Genomic DNA, 13,454 nt, shown 5'->3' with positions numbered 1-13,454 from the left:
CATGTTCGTTTTTTTCGTAAAAGTTACTATGGATAATGAATGAATGATACCAATAGCGTTCTGAAATCCTATCCTTGGTATACTCTCAAATGCCTTCCTATATAATTCTAGACGTTACACATTTTTTGAAAGGTTTCCTCGCATGCCCAAAACTTTTGAAATTTTCATGTCTTTGCTCTAGCACATAACCGAAAAAAGCGTACCCACACGGTGATGGGGGGGGGGGTTGGGGATAGGGGTAAGATATAGGAGATAAGACATATGTTGTACGTTCAACGTTCAAATTAGAACTAAATGATAAATTCAAAATAGTTTAAGGGCCCAAATTCTCTATGAATTGTTTTAAGCCAAATATTAAACACTACAATATTAGCCAGAAACTTGATGTTTTAAAATACTAGCTTGTTACTGCTTCTTATTGTTCTTAATATACTATATCATTATCTATAATTCCACTACTACTCTAAATTTATTCGGTACTTCAACGAGACATGAAAATGCTCTTTCGTGGTTGCAGACACGGCTGAAAAACTTTTTGTACTTATTACGTGAAATGATTTACCATAACACTTGCAAGTAACTTGTACTCATTGCTTTTACTGAACACTGTATTCAAATAAAGAAAGACATTTCAACAATTTTATATTCAAAACCCATTTTATTGTATTTTGTTAAAACATAACATTTTACACCAACAGTAATTTCCTTTTAAGATATAGATTAAGATCCGGTTATGAGTAGGTTTTAACTTTTAATTCAGATCTGGATCTTCGTCTAATCTCGATCTAGGTTATGATCTAGCAATATTCTGTCTCTGAGTCTTCAAAGGAATCTGAATCTCCATATATCTCTGGATCTCTCTTTGGGTTCGCTCCTACGTATCTCCAACTAACGAATTTGTGTATAGGAAACGTGACATTGCAATATTCTCTAACAATTTCACTGAATAGTTCTAAATCTATATTTATGTGGTCTAAAAATAAATAAATAATATATATATATATATATATATATATATATATATATATAATTGTTAGACACTGCGTGCTCTACTTTAACTTAACTTGTTACAAGTTACTTAATTTTCATTACTTTTCAAAATACCAAAATTACAAGTCACATTTATACACATTTTGTTCTACTCGGTCTACGATGATTATAGACTAAATTAAAAAATTTAAATAAACCTAAATAATTGTCATCAACGAAACGCAATATCAATTTTTCAACCAAATATACACTATTTGATTGATTGTACATAATACTGGAACCATTAATTTTAATTTCGATGTAGAGATAAGAAGATAAGATTGGTTTACAATAATAGGTTTTTATTTCTCAATATAGGTAGCAAGTCTCTCGTTCAGAAATCATACTTAAAAGGATTTTTTTAGAGCGATGTATTTCAAAAATTCACCCCTTTTACTTCAATATGGTGGGCAAAAAGACCAACAACTTAACATAGGTACCTTTCAACTAATTGTTATGGCACGCTCTAATTAAAAATAAAATAGTTGAGTTATAGACTTGTATGAGATATTAGCGTTGACTCCAAAAACCGCACACTTTTGGTATGTTAAAACCGCATACTTTTTAGAATTGCTGTATCCAAAAACCGCACATTTTATAGTGATGTATAAATTATGATTTAATATTTATACATTTATTCAAAGAACATTTTTTAGGTACAACTTATATATTGAAAATTTTTAATTAATTTAGTTAATAAAAAATTTTAAAAAAAATTATCAAAATTTTTTTGGCTGTACTTGATTGCCGACGTTTTTAAGAAATTTCAAACGATATCGGTGCTTAAAAGTTCTTAAAAAATCTCCCTAAAAATTCTTCCCAACATTTAAACAAGTTTTCCTAAAAATAAACCCAATTTAATTAAAAATGATCTATTACAAATATTAAAATGTGTCTATTAAATAACTTTTTTTTGTTTTTCAATTAAAAACGGACAATATTTTGAATTCCCTTGTAGTACTGGTTCTGGTACTCCACTAAATGTTATTTGTACAGCATTATGAGTAGCTATCTCAAAATCGAGGTGGATATTTTTAATGTGCCTTGCGTTTACATTTATTACGTACCTCTTGTACGTTGTACCATTTTTTTACCCAATATAAGTGTGCGGTATTTGGCTATATAATTTACCTACCTGGCAACCGATTTATTTTTTTCTAAATACAGAACCAATGAGGGGGAATTGTTTTTCACACGACTTCCACTCGGCAACCGATTAAGTGTGCGGTATTTGTCTACCTGCCTTTTTGAGATTGAAATCATAAGTGTGCGGTTTTTGGCTGCAACCGATATTAGATATGTGTCTCTTAGAAGAGGTGGACAATTTTTTTTATTCTTAAGTAGTTTTGGGAAATTATTTCCCTAGAAGGGATGGGAACTTATTCTTAAGGTTTCTTTCGAGCAAATTTTTAGGACTTGAGGTCTAAAGATTAGACTGAAGGCAGTAACATGAGAGACCGTAACATACACAGTGTTTCAATTGGTCCGATTCACTTGAGTTGCACCCTCGATTTCAGCACCATTCGTGATTGGAGAGTGTATTTCATGACAAATATTAATATTATACGTTTAAGGAAAAAGTAACAAAAGATATAAATATATTTCAAATATTTGTATAAATTCGAACGACGGTACATGCAAATGCCAAATGCTTCACAGGGTCGCGACGATACTAAAACAAATACATACCTATAATTAAAAGATTACGAAGTATAGTTAATAGTTACCTCGTTCGTGAGCGGCAACGCCTTTTGCGTCCAAGGATTTTATTATGCTTTTTACAACTGCAGCGTAGTTACCAAAATACATTTTAAGATCTTCGAATGAAATACCGGGATTCATTTTTGGTAAATGTCTTACTCTCTTCACATGTCTTCTAGCGTCAAAAAAAGATCGTTTTAGCCACTGAAATATATATATTGTTTTTTTGTTAGTATTATTATATTTGTTGTAATGAAAAAATGTTCTTACAATTTGACTTATAAATCCATAGGCGGAGATTTCATTAATTTTTTGGGGGGGCTAGCATTTGTCTACCTAAAATGACCAGCAAGGGATTTACACTCCTAAATTATTAATATATAATACTATATAACATTACAAATGTATAAATAAAAATCATAATAATTATAATATAATATTTGTATATTATTTAAGTAAATACATATTATTTTAAGGCAATGTACCTATTTTAGATCCAAACATATCAATATTTTTTTCTACATCAATATTTAAATCGTTTTCAATGTTGTTATTAAGAATAAATAATTTTTATTCTAAAATGTAGTTTAATTGTTTTGATAGAGTTGTGAAATACTCAATGCTTTATGTTTAAATGAATGTTGAACACGTTTAGAATATTATACATGTGAAAATTTGTTTTTCGCATGTCTCTGCACACCTGTGCATTTTCTATCGAAACAAACTCTTTCTAATTTTAACCGTACTCTGAAACGACAATAATTTTGAAAGCTGGTATACATTTTTCAATATGTGTTCGATGCATAGTATGTTTTTAATATTTTAGTATTAAATCTTATTGTAAAGATGATTGGAAATTTAAAAAGTTGCAATTTTTTAAACAGAAACGTTGTACTTATGCTCTGTTATATTATAATAGACTTAGATTACTTAAATGTATTAAATATTAATAACGGTAACAGGGTGAAGTACGTTTTTGAGATTTCGCAGTCTGTCAGCGTTTGTCAGTGGTCTAAGACCGAAATTTAGGTGGCTAAAGTAGGCTATTATAAACGTTAATAAAATCAATTTTTCTTTCCAGGATCTCAATATTACACGATAAAAAGTATAAATAAAAAATTTTAACTTGATAACATTTTTTGAACCGGAGAAATTTAGTTTTTACTATTATTTTGAAAATAAAAATGCCATAACTTCATTAATTTTTTTTTGGTTATTGAAATATAAATGGACAAAAAAAATATTTTGTAAGTCACTTATTAAAATCATACATTTTTTTTTTATTAAGTTCTTAATGATAATAAAGCATAAAAAAATCGAACGTGTGTGTGTGTTTTTTTTTTTAAATAGTTTATTTTTGCCACCTAAATTTCATTCTTAGACCACTGTGCTGTGCGTCGCAGCGCGTTTTTTAAATGGTTAAAAAAAAATTCTAAAAAAGGTAATAAAAATCTCGGTAAAGTAGGTTTGTTCCAAATTTGTATAAGTTACACTATAGAACAATATAAATCAAACAATAATCGACAACGCATTATGTGATTTAAGTCCAGAGAACGACAATATTCGTATAAATGTTTATTTAAATAAATTCACGAAAATAAAATAAACTGTTATTCCATTATTCATTTATTCATTCATTTAATCATGATTTATTAACTATTATTCACAATAATTAAGGTTTAGATAAACGATTTATACCAATTTGTACGTTTAAATATACGTCTTAAATTATTCATAGAAATTAAATTAAATTAATTATGCATAACAGATAATATGTATGTATAGAAATCCTGCCAATATTGTAAAAACGTACAATCAAGTTTTATTGTCTGAAAAAATTAAAAATACTTACTTGTTCCTCGGTAAGTTGAAGTCCACCCTTCTGTGCATATTAGAAAAATTGCAAATTTAAGATGTGTTATTGTCTGAGAAAATAATAAATACTTACATCTCCCGTAAATACTGGGATCGTATTTGACGGTCCATCTTCCTGTATATATTAGACAAATTGTACAATTAAGACGTGTTATTGTGTGAGAAAATAAAAAAAAAACACTTACATTGCCCTGGGTAGGTGGTACTGGTGCCAAACTTGACGGTGGACCCAACTGTAAAGACAGGTCAATGTCTAGGTTCAACTTTGGTGGTTGGCCCAATACATGGTTAGTAATTAAACAGTTAGATGCTAACAAAATGGTGGTGTATATCGAGAACATTTTTTAATAGTACTCGAGTTTAACTGGACAACGAATGATTCGTTCTCTCTAAAACTGTTGGTTTTATAGTGATTTGAAGAAAAAAAAACGGCTATCGCTAAAACAAATCTCATTGAATAGAAAATATATTGGAAATTTATACCGTAGAACAAATCAAACAGTAAATTTCATAATTTATTTTAATTTTTTTATTAGTAAATTTCATTAAATCGACATTGTATGTGTTTTTTATTCGACGTGAACCGAAGAGAGAATATGATTTACTTTCACAAACAAGTGTTTTTTTTTAATTTTTATAATACAGAGTCCGGCAAAAAAACCTCCCTTATTTAGAAATGACGCTGTGTGAGTTGTGGTAGTGGTACAACGGTGGAGGGGGTATCGATCGATAGCGGTGTACGTGCCATTTCCTCCGACCTAACCTAAACCAGTTTGCTAGGAACCGTGACGAGGGAGCGGTCTGGTTCCAACAAGACGGAGCCACAGGTCACACTTTTAACTTTCGGGAAAGGCCTAGTGGCCTTCGTGTCATTTCCGGTGTAATGGCAGCCACTGCCTGGGTGATTGCCTTCTTAAGTCCACAAAGAAAAAAATCACCGGGCAATAAATCGGGTGCCCTCAGCGTTCAGGCGATGCCTCCTAGCAAAGAGAGAAGACGTCCAGGAAATAACTCTCTCTCGAGATTGCTAGGCAGCGCCGCGAATTTTTAGGCTCGACGTCAACCACGAATATTCGTGTGGTCGTTTACGCTTAACCACCTCTCTCCTCCCTTGTCCCTAGTCGCTTCCTTAATTAAAGCATCGGAATAAGATATTTTATTAAAGGCTAGTTTTTTAGCCAATTAATTATAATAAATTAAATAATATGTTTATTCCAGATCGCTATTCATATTTTTAAACATAATATACATATTTTAATAATAAATAATAATCAACCAACTATCTAACCTACAGTATTGACCAATTTATCTGACTAAATGATTAAAAAAATAATCGTTAAAAGGCATTATGCGATTATTGTAGAGGGATCGATACGGTCTATAATATTGTACGGTTTATAATCGAAAATGATTCACGTAGATCTCTATTTCATAAATGTAGAAAACCGTCAACAAGAGAGGTGGGCTGAAAAAATTCTAAACACTGTATTTGTTTAACGCAAGCTCTATACCGATGACTAAAATATAATGTTTACAGTCTTTTTGAACGTGTAAGAAATTTCCACGTTAACGTTTACTGTACTATATTCGTTTATGTAAACAGTGGAAATGGAACGCACATCGAATCACACAAGTATTTTTCTAGAGTAAAAAAATTGTATTTTTGAGTTGTAACGCTTTGGCGAAAATAACAATACTTAATAAAAAAATTGTATTTACTTAAATGAAATCGATATCATTTTGCGAAGAAACACACTCACCGGTTTGCGAAATTATTTAAAAACCTCACTTTCTGACAACCATAATAATTCATACACGTATACTTGGGTGTTATAATTAATGAATCACCCTATATATATATATATATATACATACACCCCGTGGGATTCTAATGACCAGTGGACTTATTGGTTCGTGTTGGCCTAAATGAGACCCCTAATTTTTTGAAGATTTTCCACCCACTTTTGTTGTCGCCGCCATATTTTGCGATATTATTATTATATGCCGGCACTACTCTGTCTTACTACACTTCTGTAAAATTACTGAGCTGTGCAACAAAATAGAAAAGGTATATCTAGTAATTTTATAATATTGTAAAATAACACAAACCTAAGTGGCTCCAATTATTTAAACTACAAAAATGCAATTAGTTTAAGAGAAACTTGACTATCTTACCCTTAATGAATCTATAATCTTACACTTACAATGTTGGAAAAGCGCTATTTGTTATTTTGATTTATCGAAAATATGAGAATAACAAGTTCTGGTAATAAATTATAAGGTACACGTTTAATAATTATTTGTAATGGGTAAGTTGTATGGGTGAAAAGGATAACCCAAGCAGTTTAGTAAATTTCAAGTTATAGCGAATGAGGTGTTTCGAGTTGTGTGTCTGTTGGTTTGAAATGAAAAAAAAATCACAAAACCGTAAAAATGTACCTATTATTAGTGTCTACAAAATTATATTGTCTTATCCGTTATAAAAAGCTTTGTAACGATAGTGTGTTAAATATTAGGGCGAATACGATTAGGTTGATCGTCTGTCTATAACAACTTATCGACATTGTTGTTACCTATTTGTCATAATTATCAATTATCAATTTATTGAAAATATTTTCAAACACCCGTCGACTGTCGATTCATTACACTTTGCAACCTAGAAATTCACTACAGTCTAAATGTATTTCCCAATTTCTTTTTCTTTAACTGTAGAAAAGTTTGACTATGAAATGGGCGATTTTTTTAAATGTTTACTTGTTCACTTACTCACTTACTACTAATATTACTTACCACTACTACTCACTTACGTGCACAGTATTACACATACTGTGCTCGGTTTGGATTGTACTAGTCTGAATTTACTGTCCACAGATTAGCATCGAAGCGTTTATTTTAAAGTGGTTTTATTACTTTCTATCATAATAATTTATTTAGGACTTTGACCTCCCCGCCCCACTATGCTGTTATTTTTATTAAACAAATCAAAATTACTTAACTACAAAAGAATGTTATTCTGCAAAAAATAACTAGAAGTCATTGGTCTTTTTAAACGTTTATTTGAAATTATAATAGACAATTAATAATGATAAAAGTTGTATATATTTTTGAATTTATTTTACAATTTGAATAACATAATATTAAACGTAAACTGTTTACGTGGCTTTGTTGACAAATGTGGTAATTCGAGTTGTGTGTCTGTTGGGTTTCCAGATATACTAGTATATACTTGGTTTTATAGTACGAATTTGTTTTAATTTTATTGGAATCCGTTACGGATTGTACCTAAGACGGGTTTTTTTCTCCACAGGATCGTACTTAAAGCCAAAAGAGACTCTGTCGTAATTGCTTACATAAAATTTGACGATTTCGTGCAACTCTTTTACTATTTTATACACTACGTCGATGGGTGGATATGACTCTTCTAACAACCGAACGAGTCTTGTAGCTCTGGAAACACCGTTATTTTCTTCTTGCTGCAAAGCCAGTAAGCAATGATTGTTACAGAATCCACGCGAGCTCTGTAAGGCGACGACCATTGTACGGATACAATGGTATCCATTGGACGACCATTGTATCCGTGGCGCTCGCAACAGTTGCATCGTGATATTCTTTGTCGAGCGAGCCACGGTCGAAAGTCAAGCGGTCAAAGTAACTCTTGAAATCGTCCACGGCTTTGGACACGTCCGTATGGAACGCGGTCGCCGGCGACAGCTGGCAAACACACAAAAACATGCCTTGCAAGCGCGTCAGCAATTCGTCGACCATTTCCTTGATCATTTCCAAAAAACATGTCCACACAATTCGACGATCCGAGCGCGTCGTTAATTTGTACACACTGACGGGCCGCGCCCAGGCTGTATTCGTAAAACACTTTTAGCGTGTCGGCGTACCGACAGCTCAGAAACTGATGAGCTTGACGGACTTTGTCTTCCGCGTTGTCGTAATTGACTACTTGGCCGTACCTGTCGGTTTCCAGTATATCTTGCACTAGCAAAACACGCCTCTGCGCCCTCTCCATCGTTTCCGCCACTATGACGATACCGTTGGATTCGTCCAAAGCCCGCCAACCGGGAGAAGTTAAAATAGCGTTCATAGCGTTAACGCGGTGTATCGGATCCAATTCTGCCGTTGAAGCTTGCAAGTAATAAAACGTTAACAAAATACAGAAAATACGAAGTCCGGCTATCATTTTTGCACACGTCGATCACAACACTCACACAGTTGTCGGTTAGGTTAGGTAGGGAATGAAAACATTCGCAGAAAAACGTACACCGATAATTATTAAATCAAACAAAATAGACACGTATTATATGTTTCGCATAACGTCTGAAACAGCATATGTATTGAACATCTGCGATAACAAAGGGTTAAACAATTTTTTTTTTTTAATACACATAAATAGGAATCGCCGCTCTTAAATATTTGTTCAGATGTAACTTTGAAATTAAAAAAAAAAACACAAAACCGTAAACATATATCTATTAGTGTCTGAAGAGTATATTATTTTATCGATTATAAAAATCATTATAATAAATGCTTAAAATCGTGTGTTTAATATTAGGGTGGATACGATTAGGGTTGATCGTCTGTTCATAATACATTGCCAACGTTATTACCCATTTATCGTCATCATTAACAATTTATCGGAAATATTTTCAAATACCCGTTGACTGTCGATTCACTCACATTTAGCAACCTAGAAATTTACTATAGTCAAATTGTACTTTCTTCAATAATAAAAAAGTTTGACTACGGATATTAAGGAGTAAACTTTTTTTATTGTCGAGTAATTTAATATAGAATGATTTTTAAGGTTTTTTAATCTTTTTATTTTTATTCTACCTACTCAATATTGTTATTACCTTAAGAACTTGTATGGAATATTCTTTATAGTATTACCGATTAACATTGCCAAACCAATGGAAAAATAATAAACTCTTTCCCCTAGAAGGGATAAACTTTTTTTTTAGGTGAATTTATATAGCTCATGATCTTAAAACTATAAAGAAGGTATATATCTAGAGTAAATCTGAGGTCAAACCTTTTTATCAAGGTAAATCCCAAAAAAGGGGAAAATTACACTTTAACCGTAGTCAATTCACAGGTAGCTATGTGTGAGTGAATCAAAAGTCAACAGGTAATTGAAATATTACCTGTATATATGTATTACGATACATGGGTAACTATGGCAATACATTTTTAGTCAGTCGATCAACCCTATATGTATCCACCTTTATACAAAAAATAAAATGTTAAGCACATAATTATCGTTAGGTACAATACATTTATCGATATTCGTAGGTATTTGTTTCTGTGAACACCGGACCACCCTTTCTTACTAAATGACTTCTACAATTACTACTAATTACTAATGTTCCTCACTTACTTATATTATTTTTTTAATGCGCTGGTTTTTACTGTGCTTGGTTTGGACTGTCCTGGTTTGAACCTACCATCCAAGGATTCGCATGGAAGCTTTATTTAAAAGTGATTTTATCACTTTCAGTCAGAATAATTTCTGTAAACCTATGACCCATCCGTCTCCACTGTACTGGCTATTTCTTTTATATTGAACAAATCAAAATTACCAAACTATTAAATAATATTGGTCTACAAAAAATATCTAGAAGATTTTGGTTTTTTTTAAACATATATTAAAATTATAATAGCCAATTAATAATGATAAAATTGCATTTCAAACTTTTATATATTTTGTGTTTAATTAATTTTTTTTTTTTACAAATTGAATAACATTAAACGAATAACAGTTGTAGCTTTGTGGCCGAATGAGTAATTTCAAATTGTGTATTAGTGTGTGATTTCCAATTACGCTGGACCGATACTCGGTTTTGTAATAAGAATTTGTTTAAACTTTTTGAACTAGTTACGGATTGTACCTAATACGGGTTGTTTTCTCAACAGGATCGTACTTAAAGCCAAAAGAGACTTTGTCGTAATTGCTGACATAAAATTTGACGATTTCATAGCGTGAACGCGATATACCGGATCCAATTCCGCTGTTGAAGTTTGCAAGTAAAACGTTAACAAAATATGAAAAATATGACGTCCGGCTATCATTTTTCACACTAAAAAGTTCACAAAGTTGTATACAAGGTTGACCGAATTGGCTGAAAATTATCGCAGAAAAATGTACACGGTTAATTAGGACTAATCGAAGAAAATCGACACGTATTTTATTCTTATTGGGTAATTAATAATTTAAAAAGTGGAGTAACATTTAAAATTATTGGCCCAAATATTACCTTACAGACAAAACAAATGTTATCTACCAGTTGTACAAATTAATCTGTACACACATTGACGAGGTTGAAATTAATTAAAGCCCCTTTTTTTTCTTAAACATAGCCTACATAAAACTCTTTAAAAACGGTCAGCCCATCGGGGCTTCCAGCTAATTTCAATAGTCCAGTTGAGTAACGATAACAATAGTTATAATATTTTATTCAAACAAACATAAAACGGACATGCTGCTCGTAAATATTTGTTCAGATGTTGCTTTGGAATAAAAAAAAACACTAAAACCGTTAAAATGTACCTATTAGGATTAATCATTAAAAAAACATTATAATGTTAATAATGTGTTTAATATTAGGGTGGATACGATTAGGTTGATCTAAACGTATCCACCCTATTACTAAAAATTAATTATTAAGCACAAAATTGTCATTAGATACAATGCTCTTATAGATATCTTAATTTTATCTGTAAACAATGGACTTCCCTTAATTACTACAACTACTACTTGTTTGTACTTAATTATTACTAACTGGTTTGTACTTTGTACTGTGGTTGGTTTGGACTGACTGGTTTGAACATACTGTCGACGGATTTGCATAGAACCGTTTATTAATTAGTGATTTTATCACTTTCAGTTAGAATAATTTCTGTAGACCTATGACCTCCAAGTACTTATTATGCCTCGATTCTACTGTACTGAATTAAACAAATCAAAAAAAGACTACTAAATAATATTATTCTACAATTTTAACGGTTTTTTTTTTTAATCGTATACTCAAATTATAATAGCCAATTAATAATAATAAAACGGAATTTTATAACTGTATATATTTTGTAATTTTATAAAATGTATTTAACAATTTTAATAACATATTAATATTAAACGAATAACTGTTGTAGCTTTGTTGGCGAATAATGTGTGTCTGGTGGATTTCCAATCACTGTGGACAGATACTTCCTTATTTAGTGAGAATTTGTTTAAATTATCTTGGAATTCGTTACGGGTTATAATTGATACGGGTTGTTTTCTCTACAGGATCATACTTAAAGCCAAGAGACACGTCGTCGTAATTTTTCACATACCATTTGACGATTTTGTGCACACTGCTTTTGATTTTCGTCATAATTCCGATGGGCCCGTGTGATCTTTCTAACGTCTGGATGTTACCCGTCACTATGGCAATAGCGTCGGCTCGGCCGTGCCGCGAAGCCGTCGTGCAAAAATTGTCAAAGTACCTACGCAGGCTTTGCAAAGCGTCGGCCATCGTGTCCGAGGTATTTGCAATTATCGATTTGTGGTATTCTCTGTCGAGCGAGCCGCCGACGAAAGTCAAGTGGTCGTGGTAACTCTTGAAATCGTCCACGGCTTTGGACACGTCCGTGTGGAACGCGGTCGCCGGCGACAGCTGGCAAACACACGAAAACATGCCTTGCAAGCGCGTCAGCAATTCGTCGACCATTTCCTTGATCATTTCCAAAAACATGTCCACACAATTCAACGATCCGAGGGCGTCGTTGATTTTTCCACACTGACGGGCCGCGCCCAGGCTGTATTCGTAGAACACTTTTAGCGTGTCGGCGTACCGACAGCTCAGAAACTGATGAGCTTGACGGACTTTGTCTTCCGCGTTGTCGTAATTGACTACTTGGCCGTACCTGTCGGTTTCCAGTATGTCTTGCACTAGCAAAACACGCCTCTGCGCCCTCTCCATCGTTTCCACCACTATGGCGATACCGTTGGATTCGTCCAAAGCCCGCCAACCGGGAGAAGTTAAAATAGCGTTCATAGCGTTAACGCGGTGTGTCGGATCCAATTCTGCCGTTGAAGCTTGCAAGTAATAAAACGTTAACAAAATGTAAAAAATACGACGTCCGGCTATCATTTTTACACACGTCGTTCACAAAACTCACAAAGTTAACGGTCTTGACTGTAAACCGTCGTAGTAAAACGTACACCGATGATTATTATTAATCGAAGAATATCGACACGTATTATATACGTACAAGCCGTCTGGAATACCATATGTATCGATGAACACCTGCGATAACAATAGGGTTAAAATGTTTTTTTTTTAAATAAACATAAATCGGAATTGCCGCTCATGAATATTTATTCAGATGTAACTTTGAAATTAAATAAAAACACAAAACCGTAAATATATTACCTATTAGTGTCTGCAGAGTTTGTTATTTTATCGATTTAAAAAATCATTATAATGATAATAATGTGCTTAAAATCGTGTGTTTAATATTGGGATGGATACGATTAGGGTTGATCGTCTATCCATAATAATTTGTCAACGTTATTACCCATTTGACATGAAAATTAACAGATAATTAAAATTATTCGAATAGGATAATCCTGGGATTGATTCGCACCGAAGCTTTATTTAAAAGTGATTTTATCACTTTCAGTCATAATGATTTCTGTAAAACTATGACCCATCCGTCTCCACTGTACTGGCTATTTATTTTATATTGAACAAATCAAAATTACTAAACTATTTAATATTATTAGGCTACTGTTATTGCTGTTTAATTGTTGAGCCGAATGTTTTTTGTTAATAAAGGCTATTAAAAAAAAATATATT

The 13,454-nt window shown here is 32.4% G+C and overlaps 1 protein-coding gene across 2 annotated transcripts; it reads right to left on the bottom strand.

Moving 5' to 3' along the window:
* Positions 1-697: 697 nt before the first annotated feature.
* On the bottom strand, positions 698-5,028 carry LOC126846854 (uncharacterized). 2 transcript variants are annotated; one of them, XM_050586672.1, is made up of 5 exons: positions 4,791-5,028; positions 4,679-4,720; positions 4,583-4,612; positions 2,757-2,934; positions 698-973 (listed from the first exon to the last, which is right to left on the bottom strand). In XM_050586672.1, the coding sequence occupies exons 1-5, from the start codon at positions 4,944-4,946 to the stop codon at positions 798-800; spliced, it is 582 nt and encodes a 193-aa protein (XP_050442629.1). In that variant the 5' UTR covers positions 4,947-5,028; the 3' UTR covers positions 698-797. The 2 variants fall into 2 exon arrangements, with proteins under 2 accessions (XP_050442629.1, XP_050442630.1); XM_050586673.1 differs by lacking the exon at positions 4,583-4,612.
* Between the last annotated feature and the right edge of the window lie 8,426 nt (positions 5,029-13,454).

Source organism: Adelges cooleyi, unplaced genomic scaffold (genome assembly GCF_023614345.1).
Source record: "Adelges cooleyi isolate 19-005CV unplaced genomic scaffold, UGA_ACOO_1.1 ACOO_flye_CR_arks_rails_tigmint_CR_PRNA_9, whole genome shotgun sequence".
Lineage (NCBI taxonomy): Eukaryota > Metazoa > Arthropoda > Insecta > Hemiptera > Adelgidae > Adelges > Adelges cooleyi.
The sequence above is the reverse complement of the archived record's forward strand: the minus strand, read 5'-3'. Positions and strand labels throughout refer to the sequence as shown.